A 23213-nucleotide genomic window follows, 5' to 3' on the forward strand; every position below is an offset into this window, starting at 1 on the left:
CAGCAATGCCCTGCGTGTGGCTGGTGGGGAGTATACCTGGGGAGCTGAGGTCATTAGGGACTGGGGTGAGGCAAGGGAAGTTTGATGTGAGTTTGCTTAGAAGATCATCACGAGGGGAGTTCCAAGTAGGGTTCTGAAGGCAGAGGTGAACTTGGTTTTGTGGGAAGGGTGAGAGAGATACTGTGAGGAGAGAAGCCGAAATGGAGGCATGTAGGTAGGACTTGAGTAAGTGTGAGCAAGGTCCTGACACTTAATATAAAGAAATCAGAATGTCCAAGTAGGAGCCCTGTGTTTTCATCCCCACTCTGCTCCTAGCCATCTGGGATGCAGCCAGTCGAGATCCTTCCCCTCTCAGAACTTCAGTTTCTCCCTGATCTGGGGTTGTGGGGCGGGGGTGGTGTTGGCCTTCTCAGTGACTGTCACCTCTCTGAGGAGCTTTTAAAACCTCTCAGTGCTTGGTCCTGTCTCCAGCTTGGCTGGAACTCTGTAAATGCTTCCTCCCAAGTGACATCCAGGTCTGATATTCCGGGGGCCTTCCCTGGCCCAGGGTCTCAGAGCCTTGCCTGGAGGCTTGGAAAGTCCCAGAATAGAGCTGTTGTAACAGAACCCAGAGGCTCAAGTAGAGAGAGCCCGAAAGGGACCTTTGGCCCTGTGGTCAGAGGTGTGGATTCCAGTGCAGGGTTGAAGTCACTCGGGGTCCTCAGGTGACCCCATCAGTTACCCAGGAACCAGGTGTGAAGTGTCAGGATTGCTCCCCAAGTTGGAGGGCACGTGCACCTTCTTCCCATTCCTCAGCCCCCTCTCTCCACCTCAGCCTCAGGTGGTGAGGAGCCCTCTGGTGGGGAAAGGAAGCAGGTTGGGGCTCTCTGACCTAAGGAGAGCCCCCTAGGGGCCTGGGGGTCCCCGCTGCCCCTTCCCCTTTCCTCACCTTTCTGCTTCCCTAGACTCCCCTCCTAGGGGCTAGGACAGCACCCCAGAAGACGATGAAGCTGAGGGAGAGACAGGAGGGGCAGCCTGAAGCGCTGAAGGCAGCAGAAGGGGCCCTGAGGGAGAGGAGCCCAGAGCTGAGGGGCGACTGGGGCAGGTCACATGGCCTGGAGGAGGCTGGTCACATGACCATGGCCAACCCTTCCCATCACCCCCTGCTGCCTCCTACTCAGGCGCCACCCTGGACACAGGGATTGCCAGGGACCACAGCTGTGACGAGCACTGGCCTGTAGGGCCTGGGAGGGGACCACAGACTGCCCAGAACTTTTCTGCAGGTATCCTCACAGCCCCTCCCAACCTCACGGCTGCCTCTCCAGCCACGCCCAGCTCTCGGGTTTTTCTGGTCTCATGCTGGCACACAACCAAGTCTGTTTGTGTTTGGCTTTGGCATGCCCTGCTTATCTCTTTCCGTGCGTGTGTTTACTTATTAGTATATCTGTATCCATGTGGCAGATCTTCCTTCCAGAAGATGCTTGGTTCTGCTGGAATAAAATAAACTAACACTGCTGACAGGAAACCAACCTACGAGAAGGGTTTGCCACAGATAAGCCACCAGTGCTGGGAGCAGTAATGAGGGGTGGTGAGGGGGGGAGGTTCCCCAGATCCACTTCTAGGAGAGCACATGAGACGGGCCTCAAAGATCCGGGATGGCTCTCCTCAACCCTAAGGTTACCTTGAAGAAGAGCCCAGTGTGGGTCACTGGCCCTGGGAGCCTTGGCCAAGGCCTGACCCCCTCTTCCTGCCCCACAGCCTCTGCTCAGCTTCCCTGAATAGATTCTTCTGTCGCCTTCTCAGAACATGTGTTATCTGTCCCCGATGTCTGTCCCCGGGGAGCAGTGGGGAATTAAAGGGCCCACTCAGCTAGATTCCACTCACCAGATGGGAATGCAGTGATAAGCAATAAAGAATGTGAATTTATTCTTTCTTGCCCACCCACTATTCCTACCACCCCCATCCCTCTCCAGACATGAGGGATTTCCTCCAAAACCAAAGTTTTCTCCCTAATCAAGCCACCAGATCTCGCCCTGTCTGAAGTGGATGTGGCCGTTTCTGAAGGCGGAGGATGCTGGGGTCAGACAAGTGGAAGGGAGGAGGGGTCCCCGTTAGGACAGCAGTCCCCCTTCCCTCAACCTGTGGAAAGGGCCTGTGGGAAAAGCCCAAGTATTTGAATCAGATCATTCTTCCCGTTGTAGGAAATTCCCAAGAAGCATCAGCCAGGCTTGGCCAAAGCCGAGGAAGCCCTCAAGACCGCGCCGGAGAAAAAGAAGTTCCGGCACCGGCCGGAGCCGCTCTTCATCCCGCCTCCGCCCTCTTACACCCCCAACCTCGCCGCCTCGCACTCTGGCGCCACCCTGTACCAGAGCCAGCTGCGCTCCCCGCGCGTCCTGGGCGATCACCTCCTCCTCGACCCCACCCACGAGCTGCCCCCCTACACGCCCCCGCCCATGCTCAGCCCGGTGCGCCAGGGTTCGGGGCTCTTCAGCAACGTGCTTATCTCCGGCCACGGCGCCGGCGCGCATCCGCAGCTGCCCCTCACGCCCCTGACGCCCACGCCTCGCGTGCTGCTCTGCCGCCCCAGTGAGTCGCCCCTGTCCTCGCCTCCGCGACCTCGGGGGCGGCACCCCGACTGTGCTGAGTGCTGCCCCAGGGGGCCTCCCATTCTGTCGTCTCGTTTTCCACAGGCCTTGGCGGTGGCTCGACTCTGTGTACCAGGCAATGTGCTAGGTGCTAGAAATAATTAGAATACTTCTCCTCAGGGGAAACACAGTCTAGCCGCGGAGACTAACGCGTAGAGCGATAATCAGAGTTTCTTTGGGATGAGGAAAAACAGTTGAAGTGTGCTGTGGATAACCGTGTAAGACACCCAAAGTAAATGTACTAAGTAGATGTACAAATGGGATTATAGGCAAGAGCACACCTTCACAGTTTAACGTGCTGTGTAAAGATCAAGCAGGAGGGCTTCCCTGGTGGCCCAGTGCTTAAGAATCCGCCTGCCGATGCAGGGGACACGGGTTCGAGCCGAGGTCCGGGAAGATCCCACATGCCGTGGAGCGCCTAAGCCCATGCACTACAACTACTGAGCCTGCGAACCACAACTGCTGAGCCCGTGTGCCACAACTACTGAAGCCCGCGGGCCTAGAGCCCATGCTCCACAACAAGAGAAGCCACCGCCTGCACACTTCATCGAAGAATGGCCCCCACTCACCGCAACTAGAGAAAGCCCATGCACCACAGGGAAGATCCAATGCAGTTAAAAATAAAAATAAATAAATAATAAATTTATTTTTTAAAAAAATCAAACAGGAGAGGCCTGTAGCCAGGATCTCTTTCTGGAGCAAGAGTAGTTTCATAGAAATAAGGCAAATTAACAGGGGAATTCCCTAGTGGCCCAGCGCTTAGGACTTCACACTTCACTGCGGAGGGCCTGGGTTCAATCCCCGGTCGAGGAACTAGGCTCCCACAGGCCCCGTGCACACAGTCAAAAATTATTTTTAAATAATTTAAAAAATAACGAAATAAAAAGCTTAGCAGACCAGAGTGGGGCAGCTGGCCACTCCTTACCCTGTGTGAGAAGTGGGGAAGCGCTAAGCCACGTTGCTCCACGTTCCATCCAACTCCTCGGAGACTGCTGGGGTAACTCCGGCATGGGTTGGGTAGGAGAGGGGCCCTGTCTTGACTGTTTAGGTAACTGCTCATTTAGTTTCTTCAGTACCCTTCCGTGTTGACCAGTGACCCCTGGTTTTTGTGCTTCAGACAGCATCGATGGCAGCAACGTGACAGTCACCCCAGGGCCTGGAGAGCAGACCGTTGATGTCGAACCGTAAGGAAAAGCCACTTATTCTTTAGAACAGAAGCCTCAGCCTAGAAAAGGGATGGGGAGCTTTGAGAAGTGTAGCTAGTGCTTCTGGGATCAGAGTGGCCACTTGGCAAGAAGTTGTAGAAAATGTATGATCGTGGTATTTCTCAAGTACTGTTGTTTCCCTGTAACTGCCAGTATTTCAAGGCCTTTTCTAAAGACTAAACACAGTAAAAGCAAGGAGCCTTGTGTTTGGAGAACCAGGCGTCTCCATCTGTGGCTCTGTGAGCCAGTTTGGTTGGGGCCACATGCCTTCACATCCCCAGTGACATTGAGACATCTGTCTCAGGGTGCCTAGCTCTCCACGAGGCTCCATCCAAATGCCCTTGATCCCCCCACCCCTCCCTAAGATTCTTGGCTGATCCTGCAAGTGGCCTTGTTGAGTAATTGAGTTGGGGGGTATAATGGAAGAGAAAGCTGGTTATTTTCATGGATAAGCACTCAAGAGGCCAGATGGTAGAGTGGTGAGTAGATTGAGTCAGGAATCAGGAAACCTGGTTCCAGCACCGTTTTGTTATTTGATCTTGATCAAGTTAACCTTTCTAAGCTTTAGTTAACTCATCTATTGAGTAGGAATAATTATCATTGCCTTGCTTACATCACAGGTCTTGGTGAGGTTCAGATGGGATCATTTATGTGAAAGTGGTCTGAAAGGGCTGAAAAATGGAATAAGCACTTTGTATTTGTCCCATTGGGTTAAGTGGTACCCTCGGCCGTGCTCTGGGCAGCTGTTCCCTTGGAATTAGGACCCTCCCACTCCCAGTTATAGGGAGCTTTGAAGCCCCAGGCAGGCTTCTCCCTTGCTCCCCACAGCATCTCTCCCCAATCTTAAAGCTGTTCCTTATCCCAGTGGAAAGGCCATGCCTGGAATCTTCAGATCACACTGTGAGGAAATGCCCCTGCATTCTTCTTGCAGGAGGAACTGGTTTCCTTCTTTTTCAAGTCCCTGACAGTTGCCCTTGGTCTCAAATTGAAGACCACACTGTTGTTTTTCTTCTTGTGATTCAAGACGCATCAACATTGGCTTGAGATTCCAAGCGGAGATCCCAGAACTCCAGGATGTCTCGGCCCTGGCCCAGGACATACACAAGGCCACACTGGTATGGAAGCCCTGGCCAGAGCTGGAAAACCAGGACTTCCAGCAAAGAGGTATTGGCAGCATGGGAAGAACTGGGCAGGAAGGGCTGGATTCTCTCCCGGGGGCCTCTGGCTCCAGGATCGGTTTGTCTTTCCGGTGACCCTGAGCCCTTTCTAATGCAGTGGCCTCTCTTTGTTCCCAACAGTGGAGAATCTCCTGAATTTGTGCTGTTCAAGTGCGTTGCCAGGTGGAGGGACCAATTCTGAATTTGCTTTGCACTCTCTCTTCGAGGCCAAAGGTGATGTGATGGTAAGGAACTGTGAAAAGGAGGCTTCCCAGTTCATACGCTTCATGTCGGAATTCTGAAAAGTATTTTACCAAGTTTCTGTGTTGTTTCACGCCCCCCACAACCAGCTCTTAAGACGATGACCAGTCGGTGTGCCTCCCATGTTCCTTATCTCAATGAGTAGGCCAGGATTTGAAAGCCTGCAGAAAACCTCCAGTTGGATTTCTGTTTCCACATCTGTTGCTAAGTAATAATGATGGCAACATCTGTTTTGGGAAACTAGAATTTCTTTTCAGCAGTCTTGTAATTCACATCAGGAAACAGGTCTGCAGTGATGGAAGGAGAAGGCCTTCCCGAAGCAAGACTTGGCCTAAGATAGCCTGTCATGCTCTGCTCGTCATTCCTCCCTACCTGGAAATCAGCCAGAGTTTGACGTTCATAGAACCGTTTGCTCCCCTAACCAAAGTGAAATGTTCGCTGTGCACCATCTGGTGTCATTCTTCCACTTTTGGCACAGTTCTCTGGCATCCCCAAACCAGAAGTTTGGTGCCCTTTTCCCAGAATCAGAGCTGACCGTTTGCCTGCTCAACCTGGACCCCTGGCTGGAGCACTTCGTCACTAGCCTCAGCTTCCCCTTTAGTAAATACATGATTCTTATACCAGAGCTAACCTCCTGCTTTTTTGATTTTACGAAACTGTGAAAGTAAACAAATGTCCCAATACTACCTTCTCATGAGATTACTGATACCCTTCAAGGGTTCTCTAGAACGCTGGAGAACTCTTCTTGACCTTTTAAGATCAGTGCTGCAGAGCCGTGCTTCTCAAACTGTCAGCGTGCATGCACATCACCTAGGGAGTCTTGTTAAAACGCAGTCTCTTATTCAGCAATTCTGGAGGTGGGGCCCAAGGTGCTGCATTTCTAACCTGCTCCCAGGGGTTACCCGTGCTGCTGGTCCATGGACGACACTTGGAGTAGCAGGATTTGAGATTCCCCAAACCATCCACAGCTCAACTCCACCTGCACCACTTTTTTAACAAAGTCAGTGAGGCTGAAGGATGTGGATTTGAAAGGGTTATTTAGCAAGGCTCCCTGGAAGGACGGTGTGTAGTACAGTTATTACTAATATAGCTGTTGATGTTCAGTTGTAATGAAACATGTGATTTTTCTGCAAAAACAGTTCCAAATCACCCACTCATTTCCTCAGAGACTCAGCCTCCAAACAGAGGAGGCTCCACCATATCTCTGAAGCTGGGGCCCTCACCAAGGAAGGAGCGGGGTTTTGGCTGCCACCTGTGTTTTTGTGACAAGACCAGCTGGCTGCAGGCATGGGCGGAGGAGGTAGTAGAATGATGAGTCCTGTTGGGTGCTGACCAGAAGGAAGACCCCAAATCGGGGAGTCTCCTCTGTTTTTCCTTCCAGCCCCCCAACCCCGGGCCCTGCGATGCTGGCTCGTTTTCCCTGTTAGGCAGATGGTCTTCTGAGGACACAAGCCCCGTGACTGACTCTCGCCTTTTCTCTCCCATGGGTCTGCAGGCTGCTCTGGAAATGCTGCTGCTGCGGAAGCCAGTCAGGTTAAAATGTCACCCTTTAGCAAATTACCACTATGCCGGTAGGTTGCCCGGAGCCCTGTGCCCCCTTGCTTCCTGAGAGCGGGCTGTCTGCGTGTTGGTTGTGTCCCCTTTTAATAACAGATAGCACCCGTTCTGTCCTCGGTGCCGCTTGTGTTTACTCAAGGCCTCTGGGGCATAGGTGGTGGGGCAGCCGTGTCCGCTGGCTGGTCGCTGTTGGGTTCTGGGTTCCTGCCCCTCATGGGTGTGCCAGGAGCTGGGCGACAGGGGACAAGGCCCGCACGTGCAGCAGTGAGATCGGTGCACCCGGAGGAAGAGCCACAGAGGGTAGACCACAGAGGCAACAGCACGCAGCGGCCCCTGGGCTTTGGGATCAGTCGACGTGGGTTCACATCTTGCCTGCACCCCGTGGCCTTCTGCAGCCTTGGTTTCCTCACCTGTAAAGTGGGGCTCATACTCCATCCCTTGCAGGATTTTGTGAAGGTTCAGGGTTCCTGCCCCTCATGGGTGTGCCAGGAGCTGGGCGACAGGGGACAAGGCCCGCACGTGCAGCAGTGAGATCGGTGCACCCGGAGGAAGAGCCACAGAGGGTAGACCACAGAGGCAACAGCACGCAGCGGCCCCTGGGCTTTGGGATCAGTCGACGTGGGTTCACATCTTGCCTGCACCCCGTGGCCTTCTGCAGCCTTGGTTTCCTCACCTGTAAAGTGGGGCTCATACTCCATCCCTTGCAGGATTTTGTGAAGATTGAGAGAGTATATGGAGCCCAATGCCTGGCACAGTCTAGTAGCTTTATTATTCATTGGTTGAACAAGTAATGAGCACTTCCCATGTCCAGGAAACTGTGCTGGGCACTAAGAGGAGGAAGTGACGGTGACAGATGTAGACAGAGTCCTGTCCTGTGCAGTTTGGAGTCTGAGGGGTAGGCAGTTATTAAATGACAGATCACTGATGGTGGGAGAAAGACGTGTACGTGCACATGTATACGTGTGCATACACAGATAAATGTACACGTACACACACACGTACATATACGTACGAGTCTCTCTTAGGAGGGGGTGGATTAACGATGGCATCACCAATACGAGGGAAGGAGGACACACCTTGGAGAGTTGAATGTAGTGAGAATCGTGAAGAGAGAATGAAACAGGCTGGGGAACCTGCGGTGATAATGAAGTTGAAGTCAGCCTATGTATTTCCGTTAACTAGTAGCCCCGTCCATTCTGGGGGTCTCCACGAACCTGCCTGGGTTCTCTGTTTCAGATAGGGCTGGATCCTCCAATGCCCCTTGGTTGTTAATCATTTGAAGGTGTCTCTGGTGCCTGGGGGGACCCTGCGTTGTTGGGTGCTGAGTACTTCAGTGGCCTTGGGGACCCAGTAAATACCTTTTCCAGTCCTCGGTCCAGGCGGCCAGATGTGGCCTCAGGTGAGGGCTGTTCTGCAGATTCCGGCGTGTTCTCAGGGGGCTCCCTGTGACCCCACCACCATCTGCCTTGCAGAACGGGCTCCTCTCCCGAGTTGGCCCTCTTGCCTGTCATCACAGGGTGGAAAGGCCTCAGAAGCCACTCACCTGAGCACAGCAAGCCCAGGATGCCTGCCTGTGGATCGCTCCCGGCACACAGGCTGCTGCTGGCCCTAGGCGAGCACAGAATGGACACACTGGATAAGAAATCCGTCACGTAACCCTGTGGCCTCAAGGAGCTAGGTTCTTAATATTGTCTCCATCATTTCCTGCTTGGTGTCTACCCCAAGTGTGGGTGGAAGATGTGGGAGTTCTCTCTAATCTGCCATGGAAACAATTCAATCCTCTTAATTCCCAGCGTCATCTGCTGCCCATTAAACCCTGACGGGCCGTCCAGCCTCCTGGAGTCTGGGTCAGGCTTCTCTGCTTAGCGGGGAGACTTCCCTAGCATCTGCTGTGGCTGCCCTCAGCCCCCGGGGTGACTGGGGCGGCCGGCGCCTCGGGGCTGCTCAGCTCCAGCTGTGAGCAGCCTCGTCTGGGCCCCAAATCCCCTCCAGTTCTTCCCAGCATGCCAAGCAGGTATTGTGATCTTTTTAGTGTGTGTCATGACATAAAAGAGACAGGAAAGCTATGGGCTAGAAACCACCTCCACCCCAAACAACACCAAACAACAACCTTAAAATAGTACTAAAAGCTTTGAAACTAGAAGGCCCTAAACTCTGCTGAAATGCATTGATCTTTGGGGTTGGGGGTTCCTGGGAAATCCTCGCCCATCCCTTGTGCTCTTCCCCTATAAGCAGACCAGGAAGCACTCTTGTTGCTTCCAGGATCCTTTTGAGCCTTGGAGACAAGAGAGGTGGAGCTGTCAGGTGTGAAGCGTTGGTGTCCCATTAGCTGTGTGTCCCCAAGAAAAGGGTGCTCGCCTAGGTCTGCCAGTCATCTCTCTTCTCCAGGAAGTGATCACAGACTGGGCCCCAGAGAATCTTCTAGAATTATGAGCACGAAGGTCAAAGGTCACAGATCTCTGAAGTCTGGCCTGACTCCATCCCCTTGGCGGTTCCCTTCCAGACCACAGAGGAGGCCGCAGAGTCTACCCCCGTCACGTGTCCCAGCTACCAGCCGCGACCGCCTTCCGCCCTTTTCACTGCCCCACCCTCTGATTGGTTCCGGGTGTCGGTGAATCCCACCCCCGTGGCCCCGTCCTGCCTTGGCCTTTGTGCCAAGCCCTATTGGGTTGCTCTCCAGCAAGACTGTCAGCTCAGGTCCAGCCTCGCCGGGACACTGTCTTCTGAAATCTCCTCTGCTTTCAGCTCTGCGGCTGTGGCCAGTGTCACTCCCGCCCGACTCCGGCCCTGGAATTGCACCCCAGGCTCCCAGTTGTCTAGAGAGAGGTCAGACCTCCCCGGCCTGTGCCCTGGAGGGAAGGTGGCAAGACTGGGTTCAGGGGTGCAGACTGTGAATTGGGGGGAGACAGAGACAGGAGCCTGTGTAAATCACTTCCCTCCTGACCTGCCCTTCCACCCCATCCCATCCCATCCCAAGCAGTTCAGTGAGAAAAGGAAAGAGCGACCAGTGCTGGGGCCCAGGAGAGACATCAGTGTAGATGGGCAGCTTGCCCGGATCTGGGGGCAGCTTGGCAAGCCCGGAAGAGCCCCGTTAAGATCCTCAGAGGAAGGGGGCTGTCGCAGTGGCCCCCAGACTCTCTAATTCACACCAAGGTGCCCGGTGCAGCCCTCTCTCCGCACCCTCCGCCCATAAGTGGCAGCGGTTGTTTGCAGTGGCTCCCAGTCAGCGGTTGGGTTGGGTGGGGAAGACTTGAGTGTGGGTCTGTCAGGGTGACAAGGATGCCTGGTTGTGATTAGAGGCCTTCCAGCATCCTTGGTTTTTCCGTTGAGCCGGTCGTTCCTGCAGATGGGCGCAGAGTGGAGGGGTGTCAGACCTGGCCCTGGGAGTCTTGGCAAGGGTTCAGCGGAGGCTACTATGGGCCCCCACCACAGCCCAAGCACTCACTGGGTCCTGAGCCCTGACCTGACTCCAGAGATGGGAGAGACCTGGAGGGAATATACCTGTTCCGTCGGGGGGAGGCCTGGTCTCTGCCTTGGAAGCTGCCCCAGTTTGGTGAAGAGACAGAATTACGTTCTCCAGAGAATACTTTGCAAGAAGCGCAGCTGTGAAGTCATCTCACAGGCATTCTTAGCCCATGTCGCTAGCTGGAGAGTGATCCCCTGAAGGGCAGGAACGGAGTTAATACTCACTCTGCTGCTTTGCCTGACGTGGCACCTGTGGAAAAGAGGCTAGTGGACAAGCTCAGGTTCTGGATTCAGATCAAGGCCTCCCTGCCTTTGGCCTCCAGAGGGAGCTTTGGTATTACCCGGTTCACCTGCACCCCCAGAAAAATTACTCAGCCTTCACCCATCATGGAAAACCTTTCATGGAAATGAAGATCTGGTATAAAAACAGGTCCTCCTTTTTCTACAATGAACGTGTCTTTCTTATGTAACTGCTATAACAACAGCATCAAGAACAGTTTTTAAAAGCTTGAAAGGAAGACAGAAAGGCCCTCTTTAAAACATACTTGCCCAAACTTTCTCTCACCCCTCCATGTCTCTTTTTAATTGCCTGCTTTCGCTATAGATTGCCCCAAATTTCGCCACCATCCAGAGCCTGTTTCCCGGCAACCGAAGCTCAGAACATTTTTCCTCTGGATACTGTTCCAGCACCAGTTTCCTCCAGTTAATTAGGGTCTTTGTAATTAGCCTTAATCGTCTTGTTAGGGACCCCTGCTGATAATAGCCCACTAGCCAGGAATCCCCAGGGAGAATGGATGAAGGTGGGGGAGGGTGTGTCATCAGCCCATCGACCCCAGGGACATGCTGAGTGGACAGCAGGGATCTCAGGCGGGGAGGGCAGGTGAGGAGTTGGGGCAGCCCCCTGCCTTGGTTTTGCATTTTATCCCGGACTTTTTTCAAGAAATAGAATCCAAGAAGTGCTGGCTTAGAAAACCTTGTCCAAGAATGAGGAATATGCTCCTGCCAGACAGACCCCAGGAGGAGAGATGCTGAGCCTTGTCAGGATTACAGGAGGATTTCGGGGCAGGGAGGAGAAGGCTGCAAGTTACAGGTAGCCCAGCGTAAGGCTGTGGGTGAGCACACACACGACAGGGAACGCTGCAGGAACCGGCAGGCTTCACGAGTGCCCACAGACGTCAGCAGGGGACAGCGTGCGTCCCACGGCTGCAGGCTGATTTGGAATCTGCCGTCCGAGTGGCCAGATCGAAAACATTCTCTGTGCACGTACTTAGGACTAAACGCTGCCAGTCACAGCGTGACTGTCAGGATCCCCAGGTCACAAAAGAGGAAACTGAGACTCAGAGAAGTAAACCTGCAGGGGCCCCAGAAGGAGTGAGTGACAGAACCAGGTTCGCAGCCTGTGGTCTCCTGATTCAAGTCACCCCTTTTATCACAGCACAGCGACTTTATTATTTGGGGCAAGCGCATTCAGATATTATGTCTGTATACCCGGCTTCAGCCTGGGAATTCAGCCCAAGAGCCCAGGAGTGGATTCTCAGTCCTGTGGGCGATCCCATGATCAGGGTGCGGTGAAGATGGAGCATGAGAACCGATGGGCTTGTCTGGTCCCGCCTCTGCCTCTCAGTTTGTGGACACCCTTGTTGGACAGACACGCACGCACGGCACAGTCACGTGTGCTAAAGCGCAGACCCTAGGACTACGTGGAGGAGCCATCTCTCACCGTCTGAGCACGTGCTCCCCACCCCAGCCCTCAGGCGGGGGGCAGCACAGAGAGGAAAGTGCGAGGGTGCAGCCCACTTCCAATCCAGGACTGGTGGTGTGGAGTGGACACTCTGGAGTTGGGAAGACTGAAGACCCCATCGCAGAGCAGCAGCCCTAAAAACCACCAAAGAGTTGGTGGGGGAGAAGGCCTCCTTCCCCTGTGAGGCTTGAGGATCCCCCATAACAGATGGTCCAGGAGGTCACTTCACCTTCTGTGGGGTTACAGCTGGAAGGCCATCTGGGGACGTGTAGGGACATACCTCTCACAAGTAAACAGACCTGGGGACTTAACACTGCGGTTTGGGCAGTAATCAGATGACAAGCTTGGCGTGGGGTGGAAGAAAGTGTGTCCACCGTAGAGGCTGGGTGCTGGCCTGAGAAGGCTGTGTGGCCCTGTGAGTGTCTCACGGGGACTTAGAGCTGCGCTCTGACTTGGGAAACGTAGGATCTGGCTGAGGGTGGAAAGGATTCTCATTCATCTAATTGGGGGTTTTCATCAGCAAAATACTCCCTAACTTCCTATGTGAGGTGCAACCCAGAGCTGCACAGACTGGACCTGCATCAGGGCAGCACAGCAACCTCCCTATATGCTTGTCCAGGGGCTCAGCTAGTGTGACATGTCCCCATCATGGTCCTCTTACACCATTGCCTCTCTGATCTCTCTTTGCTGTTTTAATGGATGCCTAAAAGGAGCTGTGACTCCTCTTTGGTCTTTCAGTTGTTGGTTCAGCCTTTCTGTTTTGCTCTTTCTGTCTCTGCCTCTGGGTAATGGGAGCAAATGGGAGCTGGGACCCGAAGCCCTTGGGTGTTGGACAGAAGTTGAGGAATGGTGATGCAAGTGCTCCAGAGCTCCAAACCCCACCGACCTGCTCTGCTCACATCCACTCTAGCAAAGCCTCTCCAAACCTCTGGCCCCACTTCTCCCTGTTACGGTGGTTTGCGCAACCAGAGATGTCCCGGTCTCCAGAACCTGTGGAAGAGGCTTCCTTCTTCCGAGGGTTAATCAGAAAGCTGCTTTCCTTCTAGAAGTAAAGAGAGAAACTCACAAACTAAAGAAATCAGGTGGTGGCCCTACTTTTATAGAGGCCTGAAGCAGCCCAGCTGTGGAGAGCATATCCTGCATCTGGAGCCATAGCTCTTGGCTTAAGGACCCATCAGGGAGTCACACAGAGAAGGTGTTTATTTCAGAAATCTGAGCTGACATCACTGAGTCACATATTTTCTCAAGGACCCAAGGCTGTCTGACTCCTGCCTGCCTGCCAGGCGTGGTTTCACTTGTTTGAATGATTTGGGCTCAGCCTTTTGAGGGAAGAAGCAATTGAGGTTTTCTTACTTTAGCCCCTCCATCAACCATAGCAAAATGGAAATCTTGGGCTTGTTCTGGTTGGAAGGAAAAATGCTATAGTTTGGGGGATTACAGCTCTGAAAAGTAGAGGCTTATCAAAAGCCCAGCCATGTACCATCCAAAGAATCAGAGATACAGGGAATTCAAAAAATTAGAATGAGGCTGAGTTTCTGCAAACCAGCCACAGTGATTGAGCCCCCAGAAATAGGACTTGCCTTGGAAATAGGCCAGTACCATTCTCTGTAAACATCTGCATATCCTGCTTTGACATGAATGTCAAGTTCAGCCAGCAAGGCAAGATGCACCAGCCCGGCACTGCAGGGCCTCTTCTTCGTTGGTCCGCAGATTTGTCAGGAACCGGTCCCTCTCACCTCCCATCCTCATCTGCTTTCCCTCTGCTGGAACCCTGTAGTTGAGCCGTACTGGATTACTGCTTATTTCTTGAACACCTCCATTTCCTCATCTGTAAAATGGGTAGCAGTAATACCAATCTTACAGATTGTCTGTAGAACCAAATGACTACTATCTGTGAAGTACTTTAGAGCCTGGCACATAGTAAGCACTTATACGTATTAGCTTTTTTTCCCCTTGCGTCTTGCATGTAGTAAACACCTAATAAGTATCTGCCTAATGGATGAATGAATGAATGACATGTGTCCTCTCACTGCTTGCTTCTGACTTTGCACATGCCACCTTCTCTCCCCAGAATTCCCTTCCATCTCCTTCTTGCCTGACTTGCTTCTGTGTCTTTTTAAACCCCGCTCAGGTGTTCTCTCCACCTGGAAGCCTTCCCGGCTGCCCTAACCTGAGTGTGGTGTTCCTCCTTTGTGCCCCATCGGCCCCCGACCCCTCCCTTCATCCTCGCAATCATCACCTTGAATGCAGGGCCTCCTGGTTTTCTCCCCACTAGATTGTGAACATCTTGAGGGTGAAGACTGCTGAATCCAGCACATGTGAGGATCACTTGCTATGTGAATGCTTGCCCTCATCCTAATTACATAAAAACTGTAGCTAAACTCCATTAAGCATTCATGATTTTCCAGTTACTAAGCTAGACACTTTTTGGGCATTACCTTCAACCCTCACAGAAATCTTAAGAGGTGGAGACAATCAGAATTATTCCCATTTGTAGGTAATAAAACTGAGTCTTAGGCTCAATAACTTGCCAAGGTCAAGGCCACGGCTGAGATCTGAACCCAGGTGTCAGGGCTCCTCACCATTACACTGCACTTCCTGTTCAGAAAGGAGTGTGATATGTATTCTATCACATGCTGAACAGTTGTAGTTTGTAACTTAACTAAGTGAACCAGCAACCACAAGTGAGGAGAACTGAGCTGCTTTTTATGAAATGTGTGTTTTGTTGTAGGTTCGGACAGGTGGACCTCCCTAGAAAGAAAACTGTTTAATAAAGCACTAGCCACTTACAACAAAGACTTTATTTTTGTACAGAAGATGGTAAGTATTCTTTTTCCCATTGCTCACTTGAAACCAAATTTGGGAAGTGGTACACCTAAAGATATATAGAATTATTTGGTTACTGGCTTAAGACTCTCACCAAAAGAATGTCTTCCATCTCTTGGTGGTAAAGGATGGTATTTGTTATGGATGGCTTGGCCCTGGTGTTAGGGATGTCGGGGGAGGAGAATATAGATTATTTGGATGTGGCAGTGGGGGGGGGAGGGGTATTCTTATCTTAATTAAAATGTGTAATTCATGCATTCTGTCAGAATAAATAGACCTGAGGCTTCTGGTTCACAATTTATATAAATTATTTCATATATATTTGACAGACCTATAGTGTTTCTGACAGAATTTGGGGAGGGGGGATTGGAGAAGGGAGAATATGAGCCGTGCCCCTAGCAGAGTTTCTGGTGTTGGGCCCCTGATCATAAGGACAGTGTTAATAAAAATAATATGTTACAGGGACTTCCCTGGCGGTCCAGTGGTTAAGACGCCGAGCTTCCACTGCAGGGGGCACAGGTTCGATCCCTGGTCAGGGAACTAAGATCCCGAAAGCTGTGTGGTGCGGCCACATAATAATAATAATAATAATAATAATAATAGCAACAATAACATGTTACATATATAGCATTTCACAGCAAAGTAGAGCTCTTTAACAAACATGAAATAGCGCTTTATCCAGCACATAATAAACATAATAGGCCTTAATTGGCTGAGAGATGGTTTAGGCTAAAAGTTACAATGATTCAGAGTGTTTCAGCAAACTGATGAATGATGGAGCCATACTGAGTTATTAAGATGCTCAGGTCCACAGAGAACAGGGTCCCAGGTGACAGCTGCCACTGGCTCTGGGCTGGGCCTCAGTGTTGTCCCCGGTTCATGTCTCCTGTCCTTGATCCTGGGCCTTGACTGAATGAGAATCAGAATAGGTGGACTTTTTCTCCAACTTGCCTCCGTCTTCAGATCTGAATTCGCACCCGCCTTACTCTGCCCTGGAGGCCACTGGACTCTTTGCTGCCCTCTATCCCAGCAGCTCCCAGGCTGCCATCTCTCCTGGGTCACCTTCCCCGGGGCTGGTCTGTCCTCAGCCTCATTCCTTAAAGGCCCCGCACCTTGCTGACTGATGATGGATTCATGTGTCGTGCTCGCCAGGCAATGCAGGATTTAAAACAAGGGTTCTCTGGGACTCTCTCCTCCCTCCCTGGGTGATTCTAATGTAGAAATTCATGATATCAGGTGGACGTGAAGGGGCCACCTTTGAGGAGACCAGACTTCTGAAAGTACTCTTTTCATTCGCACTATGCAGGTGGCCACGTTCCTGCCCCCAAGGGGACAGCCAGCCTTTTTATCTACCTCCAGAAAACCCACATTATTGAACCCCACTTTGAGCTTAGAGCACTATGAACTAAACAAAGGAATTTTTTTTCTCTTTAAAACACATTTATCTTTGCCCCTTTGGGGGAGAACAGGGCAAGCCTTGTTTTCTGCAAACACTAAGCTCTTGTCATCATAACTTTTGTCTTATATTCCTGTTCGATTACTAAGGAACATTTTTCATAAATAGATTTTGAAGGTCAACAAGTTGGAGAGCCAAATACATTCAAGCATTTGAAAAAGCGTGCTGCTTTATGGGTTAAAAAAGGGAACGAGCTCTCTATGGACGAATGTGAAAAAAATCTCCAAGCTATCTTGTGAAAAAAGTCAAGATGCAAAGCAGTACATAGAGTGTGCTACCTTTTGTGAGGGAGAATGGTGGGGAGGAATATATTTTCGTGTTTGTTGGTATATATGTAAAGAAATTCTGGAATGACACCCAAGATATGAATAAGAGGGGCCAGCTGTGTTGCAGGGGTAGAGGGGGGAACAGATGGATGGATGGATGGAGAACGGGTGTGGGGAGGAGATTTTTCACCATGTATATGTTTTTATTTAACTGCGTAAACCTAATACCCATTACAAACTTAAAATTGCACAAAAGCCTGCTGCTTTGCACCCTGCCCACTGCTGGAGCTGATCTTGAGGTGCCTTTCCCGGCAGGTGAAGTCCAAGACGGTGGCTCAGTGTGTGGAGTACTACTACACGTGGAAAAAAATCATGAGGTTAGGGAGGAAACACCGGACACGGCTCTCGGAAATCATCGACGATTGTATGGTGAGTAAAGCTGCCCGGGTACTGCTTATTCAGGCCCTGCTCCTGCCCCATGCCCAGGTCCCTAAGTGGCTGGCACTGGTGGGTGACAGGCCAGTTCCCAGGTGAGATTCAGGCCTTGATTTCTTGGGATAACTAGGCAGAGGGAAGGCAGTTTGGGGTTTGACCCGCAGCCCAGTGGTCGGTTAAGGAGATGAGGGCTGGCTTGCGTTCCAGGGCAGGTAGGCACCAGGGGAGTTAAACCGTGGTGGTTCCAGCCTGAATGTGGATGATTTATAAGAGGCACCCCGACATTCTGGGATAGCACTTCCTGATCCTTCCACAGTCACAGATGGTCCTGACCAGAGAACTAACATGCCTTAGAAAGACCTAAGCGCGCTCGGATTTTACACAGCTTCTGTGAAGCATGCCCAAGGAGCAACATTGACCTCTAGATGGCACCAGGAACTCTCAGTTATTGGGGAACTGGTTAGCAGTGTGTAGATTATTCTGATCCTCACATCACCATTTATCCTTGATACTAATTTCCTTCATTAGCAGACAATCCAAAGTTGTCTGCGTATTAAGATGAAGAACCTACTAAAGACATCACTAGGGACTTCCCTGGTGGCACAGCGGTTAAGAATCTGCCTGCCAGTGCAGGGGACCCAGGTTTGAGCCCTGGTCCGGGAAGATCCCATATGCTGCAGAGCAACTACGCCCACGCGCCACAACTACTGAGCCTGCGTTCTAGAGCCCCCGAGCCACAACTACTGAGCCTGCGTGCCACAACTACTGAAGCCCGCACGCCTAGAGCCCATGCTCCGCAACAAGAGAAGCCACTGCAATGAGAAGCCCCCGCACTGAAACGAAGAGTAGCCCCCGCTCGCCGCAGCTAGAGAAAGCCCGCGCACAGCAACAAAGACCCAACGCAGCCAAAAATAAATGTTAATTTAAAAAAAGAAAGAAAGAAAGAGTTTTAAAAAAAGACATCACTAGGGCTTCCCTGGTGGCGCAGTGGTTGAGAGTCCGCCTGCCGATGCAGGGGACATGGGTTCATGCCCCAGTCCGGGAAGATCCCACATGCCGCGGAGCGGCTGGGCCCGTGAGCCATGGCCGCTGAGCCTGCGCGTCCGGAGCCTGTGCTCCGCAACGGGAGAGGCCACAACAGTGAGAGGTCCGCGTACCGCAAAAAAAAAAAAAAAAAAAAAAAAAAAGGCTGGTGAGTGTGTTGTCTGAGCCTGATTCCCTGGTGTAACACTTAAGAGCAAGCAAATGCAATCCTCTTAGAGAAGTGTAAAAACACTTGGACTCATTAATGCTTCAAAGCCTAAGTTCCTAACTAAGAATTGATCCTAGCTAAGAAATATATACACATATATAAATTTATATTTGGACCCAAATATCAAAAAAAAATAGACATCTGTAGAATAGAATGGTATTGCCATTCTTTTGATCAGAGATGGCAGTATTCTATATTCAGGGTTTCCTATGATGAGGAGTTTTGTTTGACTGCCTTAAGTAGTGATATCTTATATCTGAATAGCCTTTTTCTCACCTGTGGCTAACGTTTAAAAAAGCAGCGTGGCCTCTTCTGGTTCAGTCAACTAAAAGCAGTTGAGTTCCCACTATGTCCGCAGTGCTATGGGTGACCCGGGACTGTTAACCGGCCTCTGCCCCCTGCCCCAGGAGCATATATTATAGGTGGGAAGATGTGGCATACACAAGGAGAAAGTTTACCGTGAACCGCAAGAGTCTTTAAAAGTAGTATGGGATGAGGTCCAGAAAGTCTTAGATATGGCCTTTGGGGACTCTCTCTCATCCAGCTCCACCAGTCCTCAGGCAGAAGGTTGAGGCCCAGCGAGGGGAAGGGGCTTGCCCAAGGTCACACAGAGCATTGCTTTCTGAATGAGCAGAATAGACAGTAAATGAGGAAGCGCAAAGAATCCTGGCCTGGGAGACCTAGGACCTGGCCCCTAAGCTTACTGACCAGTAAAAGGGGGCCGATGGTTTAGATGATTTGGAAAGTCCCTTCCAATTCTGGAATGTTCTGGGCTCTGTCAGAGTCATGTTTTGGAAGAGAGCAAAATCCGAGGATATGGTTTCTCAAAGCAAGTTGATGTCTCTTCAACTTGGGTGTTACCAAGTGCCTAGGACAGTGCCTGACACGATATGAGCACTCAGTAAACGTTTGTTGAGTGAATGAGTGAACGTTTTCCCCAGGTAGGAGTCGCTCTGGGTCATGGCAACAATCCCTCTATGAACTCCCTGGGAGGAGAGGGGGTGAACCAGGAGATTCTGAGCAGAGGAGGGCTGCTACGGAAGGTGTGACCACGTTAGGTGCAGGCGCCATCTTGGGCCAGCAGTGCCTTGCAGGTGGGTGGAAAGGTCCGAGCCAGCATGTAGCCTCAGACGGAGGAGGAAAAGTTAAGTCGTCACACCAGGCACCACAGCTCCTTGGGCTTATTTGCCAGGAGCCGGTATTAGGCTGGGTCAGGTGCAACCACACCTTGTGACCTGTGAGCTTAATGTGCAGAGATGACCCATGCCCCCCCAAAAACAAGAAAATCTTGATTCAAGGCCAGCGTGGTAGCTCACAGCTCCCTTTAGGGCACTGTGAAGACACAGTCAACCTTCTGAGGATAGTTTGCCAAGTGGAGATGAAAAACTGGGACCATGCAAGGACGGGGAAGGTGCAGGAGGCACAGTCCTAGGAGGGGGTCCTGCTCTTTGTCCTCTGGGCCTGCCTGGGACACCTGGGTAGCTCTCAATATTTTATTAAAGGGAGTATATTCCCCCCAGATGGAGCACAGTCAGGTAGCTCAGGGACTTTTCAAGGGAGAGGGGAGAGGAAGGAGGGTGAGGAGTGACTGCTCTTTAGGGGCCAGGAGGTCAGCATAGCACAAGCTCATCCAGCAGGTGACCTGACTTGTGGCCTGAGACCGTCACAGGCCCTTCCACCCTTGCAGGCCGAAGCGGAGGCCAAGGTGGGCTCTGCTGAGGAGGAGAAAGGGAAGTGCTGGCCACAGCTTCCTGTTCCCTGCCCAGGTTCCTGCTTCCACTCAGGGCGAACCTGTGGGTCTGGCTGTGAGCAAAATTCAGCACAGTTCAAGAAACCAGCTGAGGCAGTTACCTGACTTTGGAAGACAGCGGTCAGGGCTCCGAGGGCACAGCTCCCCCATGGTCCCAGGCCTGAGTTGCCTGCAGTGCGATCCACTGACAAGGGGCCTGGGGAACATCCTCCTTCCCTCTGACATGGAAAGGCGGCTGGTTCTCAATGGTTTTGAGACATTTAGCTCTGTGTTTGAGCTGAAAACCTAAGCCATGTCCAGATGGACAGATGTGCATCTGTGGACATGGGCAGGCAGGCAAGGAGCGAAGGCTGAGTCTTTAGAATCAGATGGTGCAGGTTTTAAATCTCAGTTCAACTTCTTTACCAGCTATGTGCTCTGGGGAAAATTAGTTCTCTGGCCAATTTCTCATTTGTTTAAAAAATAAAAATTTGTAGGGAATTCCCTGGTGGTCCAGTGGTTAGGACTCCGTGCTTTCACTGCCGAGGTGCTGAGGGCCCAGGTTCAATCCCTGGTCGGGGAACTAAGATCCAGCAAGCTGCATGGTGTGGCCTAAATAAATAAATAAAACTTTTTTTTTTTTTTAATGAAAAAAAAAAATTGTGCAGGGTTTTTGTGAGAACTAGCAGTGTGTGTGTGTGTGTGTGTGTGTGTGTGTGTAGCCCCTGATTCACAGCAGGCCTTCAGTATGTTGTCATCACCATCATCATTCGTCAGTGACTGTAACACTCAAATTTGTGTCGTTGAAGAAATTTGGGTTGTTGAGCATTTGTGTTTTAACTTATAAATTTCTCATAATACAAATGCCATTTGCAGGCCTGAGAAATAAAAATCTCCTCAGGAAACTCTTATTTGGACTCAGGGTTTTGAGCACTTTGTATAATACATAACCATCTCCCTGCTCTGTACTTGCCCACTTTTCTGCCAATTTTGGAATAATACCAGATGTTTCCGTTCACGATACATCATGAAATGGCCAACTGGTTGCTACAGAGTGCTACATGTTAGGGTTTTGTCCTCTGTCTTTGCATCTCTAGTCACATTGGTGAGCGCTTTCACTTGATGATAAATCATTTTGTGAACATGCGTAGATTGCCATTTGAAGTAAACCTGTCTACATCCATGAGACGTATATAATCACAGGACAGTATAATGTAATCTGTAATTTAATGGCTCTATGGAACTTTTAAGAGCTTTCAAACAATAGCATGGTGAGAAAGTTGTATAACAACTTGAAAATTGTATAACAACTGCTGTGAAATAAGTGCCATTGTCATTGAAAGTTACCAGGTAATTTACTTTAAATGGTGAGCTGTAGGCCTCTGTCTGCTTAATAACCTGATACCTGAGACCACAGAGTTCCAGTTCTGTAAAGGAATGAAGCGAACCCGTGGAGTTAGGCGTAACATGATTTTACCTGAAATTCTCTGAGATTGGAAGGTGGTTGATTCATATGAGAATAAGGCCATTTAAGTGATATCAACCTGTATATTCTATACTAGTAAGAGATCTGTAAGCTTATATCATAAATCACTCTGTAAAATGTATTAAGCCTACATCTGTATTTACTGGGATTATCTTTGTCTCCCATCCCCAATCCAAACTGGAGAGAGAAAGCTGGTGGTTTCTGGGTCCCAGGGTACTGCTACTCTCAGAAATCTTTATTCTTCTTGGAAATTCTGGCTTCCAGGTTCTAAGAATTGTAGGCTTACCCAGAGTTACATCACTGTCTGGGGTAAACCAAACTGTAGCCCATGTGCATTTTTTTTTTTTTTTTTGGCTGCGTGGGATCTTCGTTGCTGCGCGGGCTTTCTCTAGTTGTGGCGAGCGGGGGCCACCCCTCGCCATGGTGCACGGGCCGCTCATGGCGGTGGCTTCTCTCATTGCGGAGCACGGGCTCTAGGCGCGGGGGCTTCAGTAGTTGTGGCACACGGGCTCTAGTTGTGGCTCGCAGGCTCTAGAGCGCAGGCTCAGTAGTTGTGATGCACGGGCTTTGCGACTCCGCGGCATGTGGGATCTTCCCAGACCAGGGATCGAACCCGTGTCCCCTGCGTTGGCAGGCAGACTCTTAACCACTGCGCCACCAGGGAAGTACCCCAGCCCACATGCTTTAAGCAGTGGGTGTGCAGAGCCCAGCAGAGACAAATGACCCATCAGGGTGGAAGGCAGCCGGACATCCCTTTGGTTTCTTCATTTGTAAAACAGGAGGACTGCTTACAGCCTATTCAGTGACATAGCAGACACACTTTGTACACTGCAAATTGCTGTAAAATAGAAGCTAAAATGAGGTTGATGTAACACAGAATTCCCATCCCTGGTCCTCAGTCCTTCTAGGCCCGGAGGAGCAAGCATCCCTTACACACACACCCTCCCCCCACCCCACCCCTGTGAGGACTGAGATTGCAGAGTAAGGTAGTTAGTTCAATGAAAGGGCCTCCTAGATCCCTGGCCCCCCTCCCCATCCAGCCCAGGTACCTCCTCCAGGCTATTCCATTAACTGTCTTGTTAACCTTGAGGAAGGTCAGGACCTTCTGCTTAATTCTGCACCTCGTTGCTGTTCTGAAGCAGAGGGAGGGGACACAGTCACAAAGAGGATAATTATTCATAGAAATATTTTTCTTATTCTTTTTCATAGAGTGCCCATGATCAGAGACCAAAAAAAAAAAAAGAAATAGCACATGATAAATAAAAGGGAATATCCCCTTCCATTTCTGCTCCTTTTCAGAGTCACGGTGGTTCAGTCTCTGATCCTATTTTCTGACAAGAACAGAGAAGAAGTGCATCAGAATGCCATGGGTCATGTGCCTTCCACAGGTCAAATCAATATCTCGGGCATCAAAAAAAAAAAAAAAAAATCTCGGGCATCTTGCAAGGAAGTGTGTTAGAAGACCTTTAAAAACAAATCCTGATAGGTCTTTAGTCTCTGTCCAGAGGGGCTCCACAGTGTCATTACTGCTTGAAAACACTCCTCACTGTTCTGGGGAGGCAGAGCTGCTGCAAGTGGGGTATCCTGCCTGAGTTTTAGTCAGTGTCAAGGTCTGCGGGTCTCAAACAAGGGGGAGAAACTCTACATACAGAAATCTCTCCTCCGCCTTAGGATATATTTTTTTTTTTTTTTCTCTGATGTGGGCCTCTCACTGTTGTGGCCTCTCCCATCGCGGAGCGCAGGCTCCGGACGC

The 23213-nt window shown here is 50.9% G+C and overlaps 1 protein-coding gene across 1 annotated transcript in view; it reads left to right on the top strand.

Annotated features, from left to right (window-relative positions):
• Positions 1 to 200: 200 nt before the first annotated feature.
• Positions 201 to 23213, top strand: part of LOC102989779 (transcriptional-regulating factor 1) — a gene marked incomplete at its 3' end in the record, with an annotated part of 23746 nt that continues 733 nt past the window's right edge. Inside the window, exons 1-9 of the mRNA XM_028487305.1 lie at positions 201 to 210; positions 1161 to 1216; positions 2181 to 2565; positions 3742 to 3808; positions 4854 to 4993; positions 5128 to 5231; positions 6743 to 6818; positions 14742 to 14830; positions 16874 to 16987. Of these exons, the coding sequence (XP_028343106.1) occupies positions 201 to 210; positions 1161 to 1216; positions 2181 to 2565; positions 3742 to 3808; positions 4854 to 4993; positions 5128 to 5231; positions 6743 to 6818; positions 14742 to 14830; positions 16874 to 16987 (1041 nt within the window). The remainder of the gene's footprint in view (positions 211 to 1160; positions 1217 to 2180; positions 2566 to 3741; positions 3809 to 4853; positions 4994 to 5127; positions 5232 to 6742; positions 6819 to 14741; positions 14831 to 16873; positions 16988 to 23213) is intronic.

Source organism: Physeter macrocephalus, unplaced genomic scaffold (assembly GCF_002837175.3).
Source record: "Physeter macrocephalus isolate SW-GA unplaced genomic scaffold, ASM283717v5 random_1304, whole genome shotgun sequence".
Taxonomy (NCBI): Eukaryota; Metazoa; Chordata; class Mammalia; order Artiodactyla; family Physeteridae; genus Physeter; species Physeter macrocephalus.